This window comes from Poecilia latipinna, unplaced genomic scaffold (genome assembly GCF_001443285.1).
Source record: "Poecilia latipinna isolate Pla-1442-1.1 unplaced genomic scaffold, P_latipinna-1.0 Scaffold144, whole genome shotgun sequence".
In the NCBI taxonomy this organism is placed as follows: Eukaryota; Metazoa; Chordata; class Actinopteri; order Cyprinodontiformes; family Poeciliidae; genus Poecilia; species Poecilia latipinna.
Window position 1 is genome coordinate 57,067 of NW_015112760.1, and position 15,409 is coordinate 72,475.

General features: G+C 41.9%; 1 protein-coding gene across 1 annotated transcript in view; it reads left to right on the top strand.

Annotated features, from left to right (window-relative positions):
* tbkbp1 (TBK1 binding protein 1) overlaps positions 1–15,409 on the top strand; it is a 67,130-nt gene that overhangs the window by 23,024 nt on the left and 28,697 nt on the right. The window contains exons 2-3 of the mRNA XM_015029085.1: positions 9,716–9,977; positions 15,216–15,341. Of these exons, the coding sequence (XP_014884571.1) occupies positions 9,732–9,977; positions 15,216–15,341 (372 nt within the window). The 5' untranslated portion in view covers positions 9,716–9,731. The remainder of the gene's footprint in view (positions 1–9,715; positions 9,978–15,215; positions 15,342–15,409) is intronic.

Sequence of the window (15,409 nt, forward strand, 5' to 3'; positions counted from 1 at the left end):
CATGCAGATCAGTATCTGCATGCAGGCGGAATGTGGCCTTCAAGGTAGAAGATGAGAAAGACTGAAATATTTCCCAATGCTGTCGTGAAAATTCACATTTATTCATCTTTCTCTTCTTGATGTCATTGTAACCAATTTTGGTGCAGATTCTGCTCTTTCCTTAACCGGCCCCCCCCCCCGTCTCGGTGTCATGTAACCGATAAACCTCCATTATTTTGTTTACTTATCGACATTAAGAGCAGCGCAGAGACTCCAGGTGTGGCGCTGAACATGCAGCACAGGCGCTGTTGGTGGAGAGTGTGCTGAATGGTATCTTTTATTAGCTACACCTGCATCACAGATACTGCACAGAGTTGTGTGAGTCATAGGCAAAACAAGAAGGGAAGCTTTATTTTCCCCCCCTTCTACTGTACAGACTACTGTAGACGTGATATTGTTGCTAAACAACTGGCAGAAATAAATGCTGGTTCTTCAGGGATAGTTTGTATATGCTGGCATATTTCCATCTACTTCTGAGAGAAAAGGGGCAGACTATCCATTCCATTCTACAGTTCCTATGGTTTAATGTCTTTTTCATCGGATGCTAGCGAATGTGTAAAGTGTTTTTTGTAGCATAATGCACCACAAGGAGAGGGTTTATCAGAGGGGCGGCCCCAGAGGTCCATGGCAGCTCTGGAGGAGCTGCAGAGATTCACAGCCCAAGAGCGACAATTTGTTGGACAAGACAATTATTATTCATGTTTACCACAAATCTGCCCTTTATATAGAACAGGCAAGTTTTTTCCCCCCCTACTCCTTGAACACAACATCCTCTTGATGAAACATGAGCTTCTTTCATAAAATGCATCAAGGCTGAATTTAAAAATGTTTTTGCCCTCGCCGTGTGATTTGTGAAAGAGACCAAGTGGGTCCAATGAGAGACTCCCAGCCTTGCGTCAGCTGACTCGTATAAGCGTAAACTGGCTTTGTGGCTCAAGTTTCTAATATAGCAATTACAGATGGTCTGTGTAGCCAGCTGCCTGGGGGATTTAAGGCAGAAGCACACAGACACCAGCTCTGTGAAGCTGCATATTTGAAGCGCTTCATTCCTCGCAAGAAAATGGCAAGATGTTCGCCGAGACAGAAAAAGATCACTAGACTTTCCCCTTGGGTAGTTACTTCAGCAGCGATGCTGTTTCAAAATAGAACAACGCTGATTAGGCATCACAAGCCGCTGATGTGATTAACCCTGTAGGAGTGTCCTGACATTTATTTTATGTTTGATACTGTAGGCTGAACCTGTGGAGCTTCACTTCACATCTTGCTTTCATCCCGCAGCGATGGATTTTTTTCAAAGCCTGCATGTGTGAGGGATATGCCCCACCTGGATCTGTGTCGCACGAATGACCAAAGGGAGCTCAAATGGGGGCTCGTCTTTGCAGACCCTTATCTACATCTATATCCAGATGTAGATATTTATGTGCCAGCATGGCCTGGTCAAAGTCCAGACATAAATCCAGTAGAGAATCTGTGATTATCCGTGTTAACTCCATTAGCATGCGCGTTTGAGATTGTAAAGCGACAACATTTGAAAAGGTTTCATAAGCTGAATGAAGGCCGTTTTCTTTTAGGTGCTTACTGTTGGTATTTCCCTCAGTTTTGTCAGCTTCCTCCACAACTCAGCTGGCATTGCTCCCTTTGCTTCCCTTAGGGTCAAACACAAACCTGTTTGACCCTGAAAATTGCTGAAGTGCAGTTTGCTCAGCTCCCTTCCATCAGGCTTGTTTCTCTCCTGCCCTGTGCTGTCTTCAGACGGAGCCCGTATCATTCCTTGTCAACTCAAGACGCACAAGCAACAAAGAAAAATGTCTGGAGACGAAGTTGGAACGGCGGAGTCACTTTCGCATTCTCAGCGGGCTCATTATCGTTTCTGTTTCACTTAATCATTTGGTTCGCAAAGTAGTAAAAACAGTTATTAGAGCCGATGATCTCTGTATGACTTCCGGGCTAACTGTCTCCACCACTCAGCCACATTTTTCTCTTCATCATATTGTGCATCTCATCTGCACGCAACAGCCATCTTTCACTCCAGCCTGCTGGCGAGCCGAGTGTGCAGCGGGAGAAAGCATCGCGCTTGTCTTCCTTAATGCTCTTTTCGCCGACTGAGACCAAATTACAGTCTTTGTTTCACCGGGAAACACACAAGTTCTTGTGAGTCATCCAACTTTAGCTCACCCCCGTCAACAAAGTGTGAGAACACTGATTTCTTTTTTTCCTGCAGTTGTGATTGTGTTTGCGGCCATGATTTCCTTTTTTTTTTTAATTGTTGGCAAATAAAATAGATTTTTATCAAGTTCTTGTTTTTTTTTCTGTGCTTCTGGGGCTGCAGCTTAGCTCAGCTTTACCTCGTTTTTCAGAGCAAGAGAATCCAATAATGAGGAGATTAATGTCTTTTGTGGGTAAAGTTCTCATTCAAAGTCAAGATAGACTTTCTTCCCTCCAGCAAATAGAGAGAGAGAGAGAGAGAGGGAGGCAGGGGGGATGTGGTGAACTTGGCTGGTGAAAGGCAAGATGGATGAATGTCAGGGAGAACGACGGGAAAGGAAGACAGTATGATGGTGGAGAAAACGGGCTGGAGGAGTTGACGTTTAACTTCAGCATCCGCAAAAAAAAAAGAAAGATTAGGGGAGCTTCGGTGAAGGAGGGGAAAGAGAGATTGAAAAGACAGAAAACTCTGAGTTGCGGGGGGAAAAAAAATACAGCAACACAACTCATTGTCTCCCTCCTGCCCCTGTCATCAATCTCCCAAATGGCAGCTGCCTCTCTCTCTCTCTCACACACACACACACACACACACGCACACACACACACATGGAAGTTCATGGCCGCCTGCGTGCACAGCTGATTCCCCCGGTGATGAATCATGGTAGCAGCATGGCACAGCACAGCACAGCACGGCATTTGTTAGAGGTGGTGTTTTTCTGCTGCGCTGACAGGCTGCATAAGCACTTTTTACTGTGTGTTCCCCTGCGAGTGTGTGTGGGTGTGCATTGTGGCAGCTGGGGCCCAGGCTGTTTTGTATGTGTTTTAGCGCATGCTACATTTTTGTCTTTAAATGAGAGTTTGTGTTTTCAAGTGCGGTTGTGTTGGCATTGGAGTCAGTATCTTACTCGGGAGTAGACAAGCAGTCAGACTAATCTCATTTCAGAGAATCGGGCAGGAATTCTCGCGAGAGCCAAGCTGAAAGCTACTCGTTTCCTCGGTCTACAACTGCTTAAATCGAAAGCTCCGTCTCTAACCCCTAAACTACAAGAACGAACCGTAGAAGATACTAATTAAGACTGGTCAACAGCCAGAAAAAGATGTCTGGGGTTTTTCAACTGTTTTAGGGTCATTTTGATGCGATGAATCCAAAAATCACAGTGGTTTTGCACAGTCAACTATGGAGGCAACATGAGCATCAAAATGCATGACTTGTTCTCACATACGAATCGGTTTCCTGAGAATCTGGGATGAATGAGTGATGAGCAGGAGGAGAGAGACTCCATCAGGACAGAAAAGAGACAGAGAATTTAGCAGAATGAAGACGTAATGTTCAATTTACGTGCAATTAAGTGTGCCCAATTTATATAAATGTCAGAAATGGTCTAATATATCCTTGTCAGTGCTCAACAATGCCTGTGCATTCTTTTTGCATCTACCGTTTGAGTGTGCATGTCATGTTAGCTCCCCTTCGGCATGTCAAGTGCGTCAGATTCAGGCCTTTGCTTACCATTTCTCTGAGGTCAGAGAGCTATCAGAGAAGTTCATCCACTGTTCTATACCAAAGAGCCTTGAAAGGCAGCCAACTGCTATTAAGCTCTGTTATCTAGAACGCTGTAATGGCTGACGGCAACGTAGACGAGTGAGAACATTTTAATCGACCTACATGTCTGATTGTAGGCATGATGTTCAAAGCTGTTTATCAATAAAGGTAGAGCACAAAACTTTACTGTCACTGTTATAAAACCAGCATGTCTGTGATTTCCAAATGCTAATATTGGTTGATTCTGGTTGCTCTTTAATGACCTCTTATTTCATTAGCATCTGGAAATGTGCAACAGATTCCTGATTCGAATTAGAATGTGTTACTTTAAAATGACAGCGACTTTGCAATTTTAAGCACCTTTGTTTGTCTAATGATGGCGATGCTCTCACTCTAATTAGCTGCTCTCCTTCAAGTCTGTTCCCTGTGTTGTGAGTGATGACCCTGATGCAAGAACCTATTAGACGTTGTGTTAAAGTGCAAAGCCTGGACCACAGCCACATGAGGTTCACTAATTAAGCAACAGAGATGAGCGACTCAGGCGAAGTTTTGAAATAATAAAAAATGTCTCATGCAGCTGCAAAAAAAAATCTGAGAAGATTCATGTTTTTGCTCTTTATCATTATTTTTAGGTTCAATAAAACTCCTGAGCACAGAAATACCAAATACTGCTTTAGCTCCCTATCCTCCTTCCATGTTATTTATTTATCTGGCTGTAGTTTGTTTGCTTTGATAAGACTTTAGTAAAAGGCACTAGAGTAGATTTGAAATCAAAACCTAAATAAGTACATAAATAACATTACTCTATTTAAGGGCCAAAAATACCAAACTTCAATCCATGAACACTAAATATTTCTATATATTATATAACATTTTCAAAATTAGTTATGTAATCTTTTTTGGCATTAAAATAGTTTAGCATTTCTTGTAACTGCCGACGAAGGTTCTGTATGTTCCCACTGGTATTTTGAATAAATATTAAGTTATAATTTTTATGTCCAATCTAGGCCTAAACCTCTAATAAGATAGCTGAAGGGAGACAAACCCTACTCTGAGGAGTGAAAGTCTTTTGTTTTTAATTGTGTGAATGCCATCGTCTCCTTCTGTGCACTCATTTATTTAATGCATTTAATCCCAATGGGATTCAGTGAACAGCCTTATTCAGCCAGTGATTTGATTATGTGTGTTATTATTATATTAAAGTGCTGTTGTCACTTGATAACAACTCCTCATGTGAACTGTGTGTCTTTTTCTGTTTGTAGTAGCAAGGAAATATAATATAATATATATATGTATATATATTAAATAGATCTATACATTTTTGGTGTTCTCCCCATTTATATCCTTTTTCCTCTTTTGATGCCGTACGTTCCCTCCGTCTGGCACCGTCCACCTCCTCTCACTGTGTCATCCCGCGATCCCCACAGCAGGCTGGACATTTGGCACCTCTGACTCGGACAGTATGCTTGTGAATGGCGAGACCAGGGCAGAGAGGTGGCGTTCCCTTTCTGCTCTGCCAAATGCTCCCATAACTCGTAGCTTCAGTCCAGAACACCTGCTTCCTCCGTCTCTCACGGTAAACAGTGCCAAAGGCTGGAAGGCACGGCACATAGGAGCCAATTAACCTGCCAGCAGGTATGATGCGACTCCTCAGGTTTCTGTGTCTGTGGACGCAAGGCGTTGAGGATGCGCACGCCAATGACCGAATCACTGCAAGGACAAAGTAGCGGCATTGCAGAGCTGTTTCTCTCCGCATGTTTTGCTCTTGTCCAAAAAGGATAATGATGCTGTTTTTTTCCCCCCAATATCCTGGATCTGCATACTGTTCACAACTCATTAAAGCCCAGGATGTGGGCCAAGTCATAGTTCTTACACTCGATTTTCACTAGCCTTCCCTCTTCTTACATTAATCTGACAAACTACAGTACTGCAATGAATCTTCTTACAGTGAGGAAATGCTACTGTAATAAAAAGAGAAAGAAAATTACGCAGCTATATCAGGGGTGCCAATAAATGTGTGTATATGTAAGAAATATATAAAAAGTAATTATAGGAAGATGATTTCATTAAAATAGATGGTAATAATAAAACAGTTTCTGTATTGCTGTGTTTTTCTCCGCCATGGGAGTTAGGACATCTGAAGTCTTTCAACAGGCTGTGAGTTGGATTTATAGGTCTGGATTTGACTGGACCACTGTGACACATGAATATGGATTGATCTAAGCTATCCCATTGTAGCTAATGGGATAGTTTAATAATGTATGTTTGTTGTATCAAACCTTGCTTGCCTTTGGTCTGCGTAACTCAGTGACAACATTTAATACAGAACTGAGCCGTGTTGGAGGAAAATGTCAGGCTTGGTCGGGCTTTTCCAGATTCGCACAAAGTGACCATGGGAGACCTCACTGAAACCACAGAACTGCGAATGCCGAGCGCATTAACTGCTCGGCGTTTACCTACGCAGTTCAAGGCTCCTTCGACGTTCCATTTACACAAAGCACAGCGGCGGTAGAAAGTCCTTTCAGTACTGTAGACAATATCACAGAAGGAGGGGAGGGGTGGTCTCGAAGGAGAAGAGAAACAAGGAAGGACTAAGAGGGAGCATGCAGGGAGGCAGTCTCGGAGGACAAAAAAGGGTGTGATGTGTGGGCTCAAGGAATAAACAATCACAAAGACACCAATTTCACCCTCTGAATCTTCTGTTAACGATGAATCTGCGCTGCGGTTTCAGTCTCACATTGGGTGGCCCGCTACCTTTTGTGACTTAAAAATAGAGGTGGAAGTTTTTGACTCCGAATCCGAGGGTAAAGGGGTGGGGGGGGGGGGCAACGGCAACGGGCAGTCAGGAAGTTAAGCTGCGGGAGTGAGTGCGAACTGCACTGTGTGGGGTAAATTATGCATGTTAATTTAGAGACGCACAAGCATGAATATTCCTTTGTCCTTGTCTTTTGTTAAGCAAATGCAGCCACATCCATCAGCCTACACAATGTTGTCCTCGCTGACGGATGCTAGCAAAGAAAGTCAGACGTGCTCGTTTTTATTTGGATTCCAGCGTCCACGATTGAGCTGATTTTTGCTCTTTTTAGAATTTAAGCTCTGATGTTTGCCAAATTGTCAATTTACGCACAAATTGCAAGGGTTTTTGAAATTTTGTATTTTCAATTTTTTTCATGCAACAACCACAAAATTGAATGTGTTTTATTGGATCTTTGTGTAATAGAGCTAAACAAAGCAGTTCTTGATTGTAAAGTGAAAGGGATACTTGTGATTTCAATTTTATTTTCAAACTGTGGTGCACATTTGTTCTGTTACCGCTGGATAAAATCCAATGGCACCAGCTGCCTTCAGAAATCATGCAAATAAAATGCAAGTAACATTTTTAATAGCATTTTTTTTTTCTTGCGGTGTTTTAGGGATTGATATTTTTGTTCTGACGTATATTTAGAAAACATGACTTCCTTCTGATTTGTGTACCTTCATGCCTATGTGCTTTTCATGCACTAATGTTTGAAGAATCTCTTTTGCCGCGCGTCGTACTGAACAGCCCTCGTGTAGTGTTTGATTCCCGCAGCAATTTTACAGACTTTAATTGGATAAAGTCAGGATCCCAACTGAGCTTTTTGGACCTCCTCCAAGTCCTGATATCCATACAGACTGAGAGACACATTGCGACGCCAGGGGTCTGGATTATAAAACAGATTTATGGTCAAATTTCATCACTAAGCTCTCATTTCCCCTGCATTATATGAAGCAAAATCACAGGGCGGATATAAATTGTTTAAGTTAATTTGATATTTATGAGGGTCTTAAATCATCGCAAACAGTATTCTTTGAAATTCTCATGTCCAGTTTGTGTATATGTGGTGCTCTTCTTAGCAACGTTTTACAAAATGATTGCAATTGTTTAGGTTTCAGTGCAGAAACATTAATAGCTATACCAAATCTGACTATAAAGTGAGTTTTAATTGCTTTATTTATAGTATTTACTTTACATTTAGTTTTAATTTTATAATGTGTCTCTATTAATTCGAGTAATATTGAGTTCTTGACTGATTGCTTCATAATCCTGTCCAAACCACAGTGATCCATGTTGCTTGTGCATCTTCCTCAATTCTCCATGAAAATATTTGGACAAAGTACTATGTAGCATTGACTTTTTGTGGCTTATCCTTCTTGTGAAGCATCACTGATTGAATGCTGGACAGCTGTCAAATTGGCAGTTCCTATTGTTCCTATTATCAAAATTTGTTTTCATTCTCGCGCAACGTCCAACTGCGTTCTCTGTTTTCATGTTGGAAAACTGCAAGTTTGATTCCTGCTTCCCTTTGCCACACACCGAAGTGCAAGAGACTGAACTGCAACTTTCCAGCTGGTCTGCAGGTCAGCTTATATGCATGTCTGTGCAAATTGGCGAAATTCATCAATTGTAATTTCTGATTTACTGGAGAACTACTGTATTTAAGTTGAGTTTATTTACATTTTTATATATCCATCCATCCATCCATTTTCTTTACACCCTTGTCCCTTGGTGTGGTCGGGAGGGTTGCTGGTGCCTATCTTCTTGCTGCAAGGCAACAGCTCTACCAACTGCGCCACTGTGCAGCCCCCTTTTTATATATGCATGTGCATATTTACAAGAAAACACCATTTCTGGACTTAGTTTGAAAAATAATTGATCAATTAGGCCTAATTAATGGAACAGCTTAATTTTTCAGCCTAAAAAAAATTCAGCAAACACAAGATGAGAAGCTGTTGAAGAGCACAAGTACTTAATATTTTACCACTTTTACGACTAACCATGTGTGCCTGCAGCCTGTTTGACCACATAGGCATTTTTGCCTGCACCTATGTTTCAGTCAGCTTTGTGTTTCACAGCCATGAGTTTGTGTGTGTGTGCGCGTGTGTGCGTGTGTGTGTGTGTGTGTGTGCGTGCCTGGGTGGGTGGGAGTGCTGTTGTATCATCCTCCTAAAACCGGAGCGGAAGAGAGATGTGGATTGGCTGAGGTTTTATTCCCCTCACTCCTAGAAATGTAAGAAAAATAGCACAGTGGAGGAAGGGAGTAGATGAAAATAGCTCAGTAGGCAACCGCTGACTCACAAGGCAAAGCTGGGAGTCAGGATGACATCTATTCCAATATACATCAAAAATCAGCTTGTGTAACTACCTCTGTGTCCATGAGCTGACAGATCTCAGTGCCCCTTGCCACATCCTGTATGAATTTGGTGCACATTTCTCGTCTGTGGCTGCATTAAAACAGGGAGGTGACGTTACAGGTGCCATTTATTTCTTTTGACAGCTCGGAGTCTTTGGGACACGAGGGCTGGCTAGACGTGATGTAGCGTGATCGGCTAACCACGCGGCTCATTCATCATGCCTCTGGTGGAGGGCAGGCTGTCAAAGCTCATGTTTTGTTGTTGTTTTTCTTTTTGAAGCACTGTGAAATGGAACACGAACGTGAACCGAACTCGTATTTGAATCATTCCGATTAAAAACATGCGGTTCGAGCACCGGTTTCTCATGATACCACGATTGAGAAAGTTGCAGGAATTGCAAGGAGGTGTGCGGCGTGTCAGCAATTTGAAATGGGAAATGTTTTCATTCGCTCCACTATCTGGCATATGATAAAAAATTGTATTGATTTTCTGATATTTGGGAAAAGAAAATCAAAAGCTGAAAATGTCACCACACCCACTTCAGGCTGATGGCGCTTTAAGTAAGTTATCGAAACACTCTTCAGCCGCTGCTGCTACATCCCACCCCGCTGCTGCTCTGGCTGCAATCAAAAGGATCTCACCAAGCAGCTGCAATGAACAATCCAGACTCTCCACCTTAAAGTCTAATTAATACCCACTTCCCCGCTATAGTTTCTGCTCGACCGGAAAACTTCAGTGACATAAATAATTCATACCCCAATAACGGTTTTCTTCCAGGTTGAGGCTCAGAACGATGCAGTCTCTTTTTGGCGGCGGGGAGCTCGGGCTGCTGGGAGGAGGAGGCAGCGACGCGGGAGGCCTCAAAGAGGATGGCTGCGGCAGCATGGCGTGGAGGACCTCGGCCCTTCCTTCTGACGACGTGTACTCCGCGTCCCACTTCACCCTCATCTCCGCCTATCAGGAAATCAAAACGAGACTGGCCAGCCTGGAGCGAGAGAACACCAGCATCAAGAGGAAGCTGAAGATCTACGAAATTAAGGTGAAAGCATTTTCAAGTCCGACGTTCGGTTGCTTTAAACAAACAAACAAACAAACAAACAAACAAACAAACAAACTAACTAACTAACTAATCAACACGGCTGATTTTGTCCTTGTTTGTGTCAGATAGGAGGACTCCTGGTTTGTGCTGTTGATTTACTGCCAAGGCTAGAGAGCCACTCAACCTTTTCCATTTTTATTAAGGTGGGGAGTGTTTCAAAAAAATCAAAAAAATAAAAAAACAGAGTCTAGGCTGACAGCTGACACAGAATCTGTGGAGGAAGCTAAGATTAGGGTGATGGCAAGGAGGCTTTCCAATCTCAAAGACTTGGAGCTCACAACCAAAGTTAAGTGATCAAAAAGCAGTGGAAACGTGCACAAAGGAAGATTTATTGCTGTAATGCCAATAGATATTTTTCCGTTGGTTATTGGAAAGGATAGAAATGCTTTTTTGAAAATAAACTGTAAACACAACCTGATTAAAAAAATAAAATGAAAACTCTTTTACATTGCTTTATTATCCTCTCAGAGACTCCTGGCTGCATGGTCGTAATTTTTATTTGATTGAATTTTATGCAGTGTCTGGAGTGTAGGTTGTTCATACTTATTCTGGGATTGGTATGTTTGGAAGTGAAAATAATACCAACACTGGTTGCTTTTGAATTCCTTTTATTGTCCAAAATAAAATTAAGAAATGTAACGTAACGCAGTGTGAGAAATGAGTCACGTCAGTTGGTTTTGTGCAGCCGAAAACGGAAAATTAACCCCAAATTTTTGTAGGTCGATTTAAAAAAACAAACAAAAAACAGATCAGGTGGCAACCTAAAGGCAACGTTTGCAGGTGCGACAACTTCTACTCCAAATGGCCAACATCTGCACCTGCTCCACCAGAATCAACACCTGCCTCTCTGTGGAACCGTCCCTGAGCAAACGGCCACCTGTGAGTGAGTCAACAGCAGTTTGGCAGCCTGGAGCCTGCAGGAACAGCTGCTTGCTAAAAGCATCCAGGAGTTCTGACTCTCTCCTCCTTTAACTTCATTTGCACATATTTGAAATTCTCCAATACTAAGCCGACTGCTTGGGTGTATTTGTTTCAGCGATGACGTTTTTGTGGCTTTCTTTTGATTCTCTATGCGGTAGACCATATTGAAATCCTTAAAGTAGGGGAAAAAAAATAAGAAATGTCTGCTCCTGTATAATTCCTAGAATAAGCAGAACACCTAAGAGTAATGATTAGTGGAAAACTCTTTTTTTTCCATCTTCTACTAATCCTGCTTTGTTCCTAATTTCAACAATTCATCTCTCCCCCTCACTGCTCACATCATTATCTCCTTTTGCTCCCTCATGCTTCATCCTTTTTTGTGTCATGCAGCGCATCCCTCCTCCCATGTAGATCTTTCTTTCAACTGCCTTTCCCATTTTTACTCATTTTCTGTCCTCCTACATAATTCCTTTGCGCTCGTTTTCCCTAAAGCTCCCCTGATTTAATCTGCATGCCAATTCAGCTATCGCTGGAAGGATTTCTGCCTCACCTGCTGTCTAATCGAACCAACAAGTCTCATCTCCAAACAGGTCAGACTGTACTTTGAATCGAGTCGCTCTACTGACACACTAATTAATCCTGCATACTCAAACAGGTAATTGAATATGTAAATACCAATCACTTCTTAATTCAAACATTGAATCAACTCATACCATGACAGCAAGTGAGTAAAATGTATTTATGTTGCGCAAGATCATTAAAAACAAAACAAAACAAATAACAGCATACATCATGAAGAAGAGCTAAAAACAAAGCCTTTTTATTCTTCAAACAGTTCATAAAAATTATTTATAAGGTCAAACTGATTAATTACCAAAACAAAACAAATATCCAGCTTTACAGAAGATTTGACATCTGTGCATTGCAAAGATGAAGGCAACAATTTCCATATCGGCTTTAAAAGATTTTGTCATAAAATTAGTCTGAGGCGCCACTCTGACCTCAGAGAGGTAAAGCTCTGAGAGGTCGCAGACAGAGGGAGCGGCAGCACCATAAATAAATTTAGAAGAGAGTTTTAATATTTTAATGTGGGTTCCTAAATGTACACACCGTCAGAAATACTGATACCTCTTTCAGATTTAGAGTTAAAGAATGTGGTGGTGGAAGTGAAGCCTTCTTGTCTCAGAAATGAATCATCAAAAACACGAGTGGAAACATGTAAAAAGTGGCTCTTAGGTAAAAAAAAGTTCTGTTTTTGTTTTGATAGTTAAACAGATTTATTATTGAGAAATAATAACATGTCATTTTTGGTTAAATATTGATAAAAACTTGCACTAAGTTATCTTTTTAAGAGAGACCTCTCTTAAAATGTTGTAAAAATGTTTTGTTTTTGTTGGTCCTGGGATTGGATGTTGGAACATGCTTGACAGAAGGTCTGTCTGAACACGGTGGCGCTACAGTCAGTTCACAGAGGAAGTGGAAAATTTGCTGCGACTTTGACTTTTACACAAATGACTTTTTACCCCCAAATGACTGGCTGCAGAAGTAACGGGGTGTTTGACAAAGAATTTAGCTAATCTCGACAACAATCACCAATAAACCAATCAGCAGCTCCGTGGCCCTCCTCCACCTCAGATTTTGCTATCAGTCTGTGGTTTAATCAGTGTAGCGCTTACTGTGTTGTCATTGATGTTTCTGTGTTCTGTGCTCCAAACGTGACAGCAGGTATCTTGTCGGTTTACTTTTACAAACCGAACACAAGAGAGTTCCCAAAATATAACCATGCAGACACATATTAATTACCAGGAGCTGCTGCTATAATTACAAATGGATTTAAATAACTTAATACCTAAAGTGAAACTGACTGGGCACAGTTATTAAAAATCATAAGATTCCTGGGCTCATATGTACCTAAATGTGAAGTTTGGCTTCATCATTTATCTTCTCCAGATGGTTTGTTACATAAAATCATCTGGGAAGTCATTGTTGGGAAGGATTTTTTTTTTTTTTTTAAACAAGCCAGGTTTTTTTCAAAGGGAACTTGGCAGTAGATTGAAAGAACATAACAGCTCAACAGAGTGGAGCCAGTTGGTGTAATCAAGCCAGTCAGGAAAGGAAGAAATACACTTACAAAAATCACAGTCATCAATACTAATGACTGTAGTTAAAGGGGCAGTATTATGTAAAATTAACTTTTTTGGTCGTTACGTCACGTCATGATGTTGTTGCCTCATCAACAGCATACCTGGATTCCTTCCTGCATCTTTGAGAAATCCTTTAATCTCCCATGGCAACCACTGAGCTGTGGAAAACGCCACCTTTGAGGCGTAGATCCTCCTCGGAGCGGAAGTTGCCGAGCTGCCGCTCTTCCATCTCATGGAGCAGAGCAGCTCCTTCAGACTAGCAGCAGCAATTAGCAAACACCTGGAAGAACTTTGCATCTGCTGAGCTCATTAGATGAGATACTTTCCAGTGCGGCGCTGGTAAAAGCTTTGTTAAAGGGCTAATAGAGGAGCGCTGCTGTGATGACTTTCGACCTCAGCTTCAGTATGGCGTTTCAGAAAGAGCAGGAGTTTTTAAAGGGACAGAAGACCAATTTCAAGTCATTAAACTGTGAAGCCAAAATTCCTTCTAGTAAAAATGTTACATAAAGCATTTTTATAACAACCGAAGGTAACATAGTTTCTTGAACGTGCTACAAAATGGCACTATGTGTACCTGGAAAACACATAATACTGCTGCTTTAAACCCACTTTAAACCCACTACTTGACATTTGCCTTTAGTATCTTTTACAGGAGAAAACAAGCTTCACTAATGGATGGATGGATGGATGGATGGATGGATGGATGGATGGATGGATGGATGGATGGATGGATGGATTCTGACAGGCTTGTTCTTTCTTACCTCTCATGTTGAATCATTATTCCAGGTTCGACGGGGAGAATAATTCTGACCAACGCACTCGGCCTCAGACAGTCCTGTTAGTAACAAAGCTGCAGCAAACAGAAAACTCCAGAGCGCAGCTGCTGCTGTGATGGATGGGAACACTTCTTGCTCCTTTGAACATGGGCTGAAGCGAGGTTCCTCTCCAGTTCAGAGTTCCTGAAGCTCAGCGCTGTCAGGAAACTCTGGCCCTCGGGGGGCGACTGCACATGTTTACCCCATTTACTGTTAAACCGAGCAAAGAGAGATGCTCTTCTAAATGGAAAAGGGTTGTTTTCTCCTCAAATAGACATTGCATCAGCGAGGCAATGACTTCACACAGAAAATGAAAAGCCCTTATGGTAGGCACTCTAAATGGAAATGTGTTCATTTAGGTTGAACAACACTGAGTTATATAACCAGCATGTCTGGATCGCAGCGCTCTGCTAACGACCAGAGTTTGGTTTTGTAAGAGTAAAAACCTTTAGAGTTTAGATTGAATCTGCTTCAGCCTTCAGCTTATAAGTCCCAGTTGTGCTTTCACTCAGCTTACATACACTTTTCATTAATTTAAATCAAAAATGAGACTTTTCAGAAGCGGCTTGATGGAAATAAACAGCCGCTCGACAGCAGGTTGCACTCGCTAATAGATATGTAGTAATCCTCAAAAGTGGATTGACCGGCCAGCGCTGCTGTAGCTGAAGACACTAAAGCTCGTTTTGACAGAAGGGTTCATGGTCTAATTTCTGAGCTACAGGAAGGCGAAAGAAGCTTGATGTGCTTTAGTTGTCTCGGGAGATTGCTGATTTACCTAAGTTGATAGAAAAATGGATGGAGCTAAATACAGAGCAATCCTAGTAGAAGTGGGATGAAGGTTCATCTTCTGGCAGCTTAACATGCAGCCAAAGCTGCAAAGGAAGGATTTAGATCAAAGCATGTGCATGTGCTAACCGGCTCAGCCAAAGTCTATAACTAAACCCAATTAAGGATCTCATGTAAGGATTGAAAGCTGTTGCTCCCAGATAATCTCCGTCCGATGTGAGTGAGCTTGTGAGCTATTGTGCAAAGAGAAATGGATAAATATTTACTCTCTAGACACGACAATGGTGGAGACGTACCCCACAAGACTTTCAGCTTGATTAACTCGACCAACAACGTCAGAAGTCAGAAGAAGATACATGAAATTCTGTCCAAGCGATTACCCTTAAGCTAGCAGAATGAATACTTCATGTTTTTAATACTGAAACGCGGCAGCTTTGTAATCTTTACTGCAGTGTGCTGTCTTAATGAACATGAACATTAATGAGCTGTCATGTGTGTCTTTGCCTCTGCAGTTCCCAATGATCAGCGAGTTTGGTGAGGACACCAACTCCTACTGCTCCTTTGAGAGCAAAGACACGGCGCTGCTGCAGTCAGAAAACGGCAACCTGCACCAGCGAGTCAATGTCCTGACCCATGAGGTACACACCCAGTAAAACGAGGGGAAACAGAATCCAATTTCACATGTGTTGCTTTTTTTTTTTTTTTT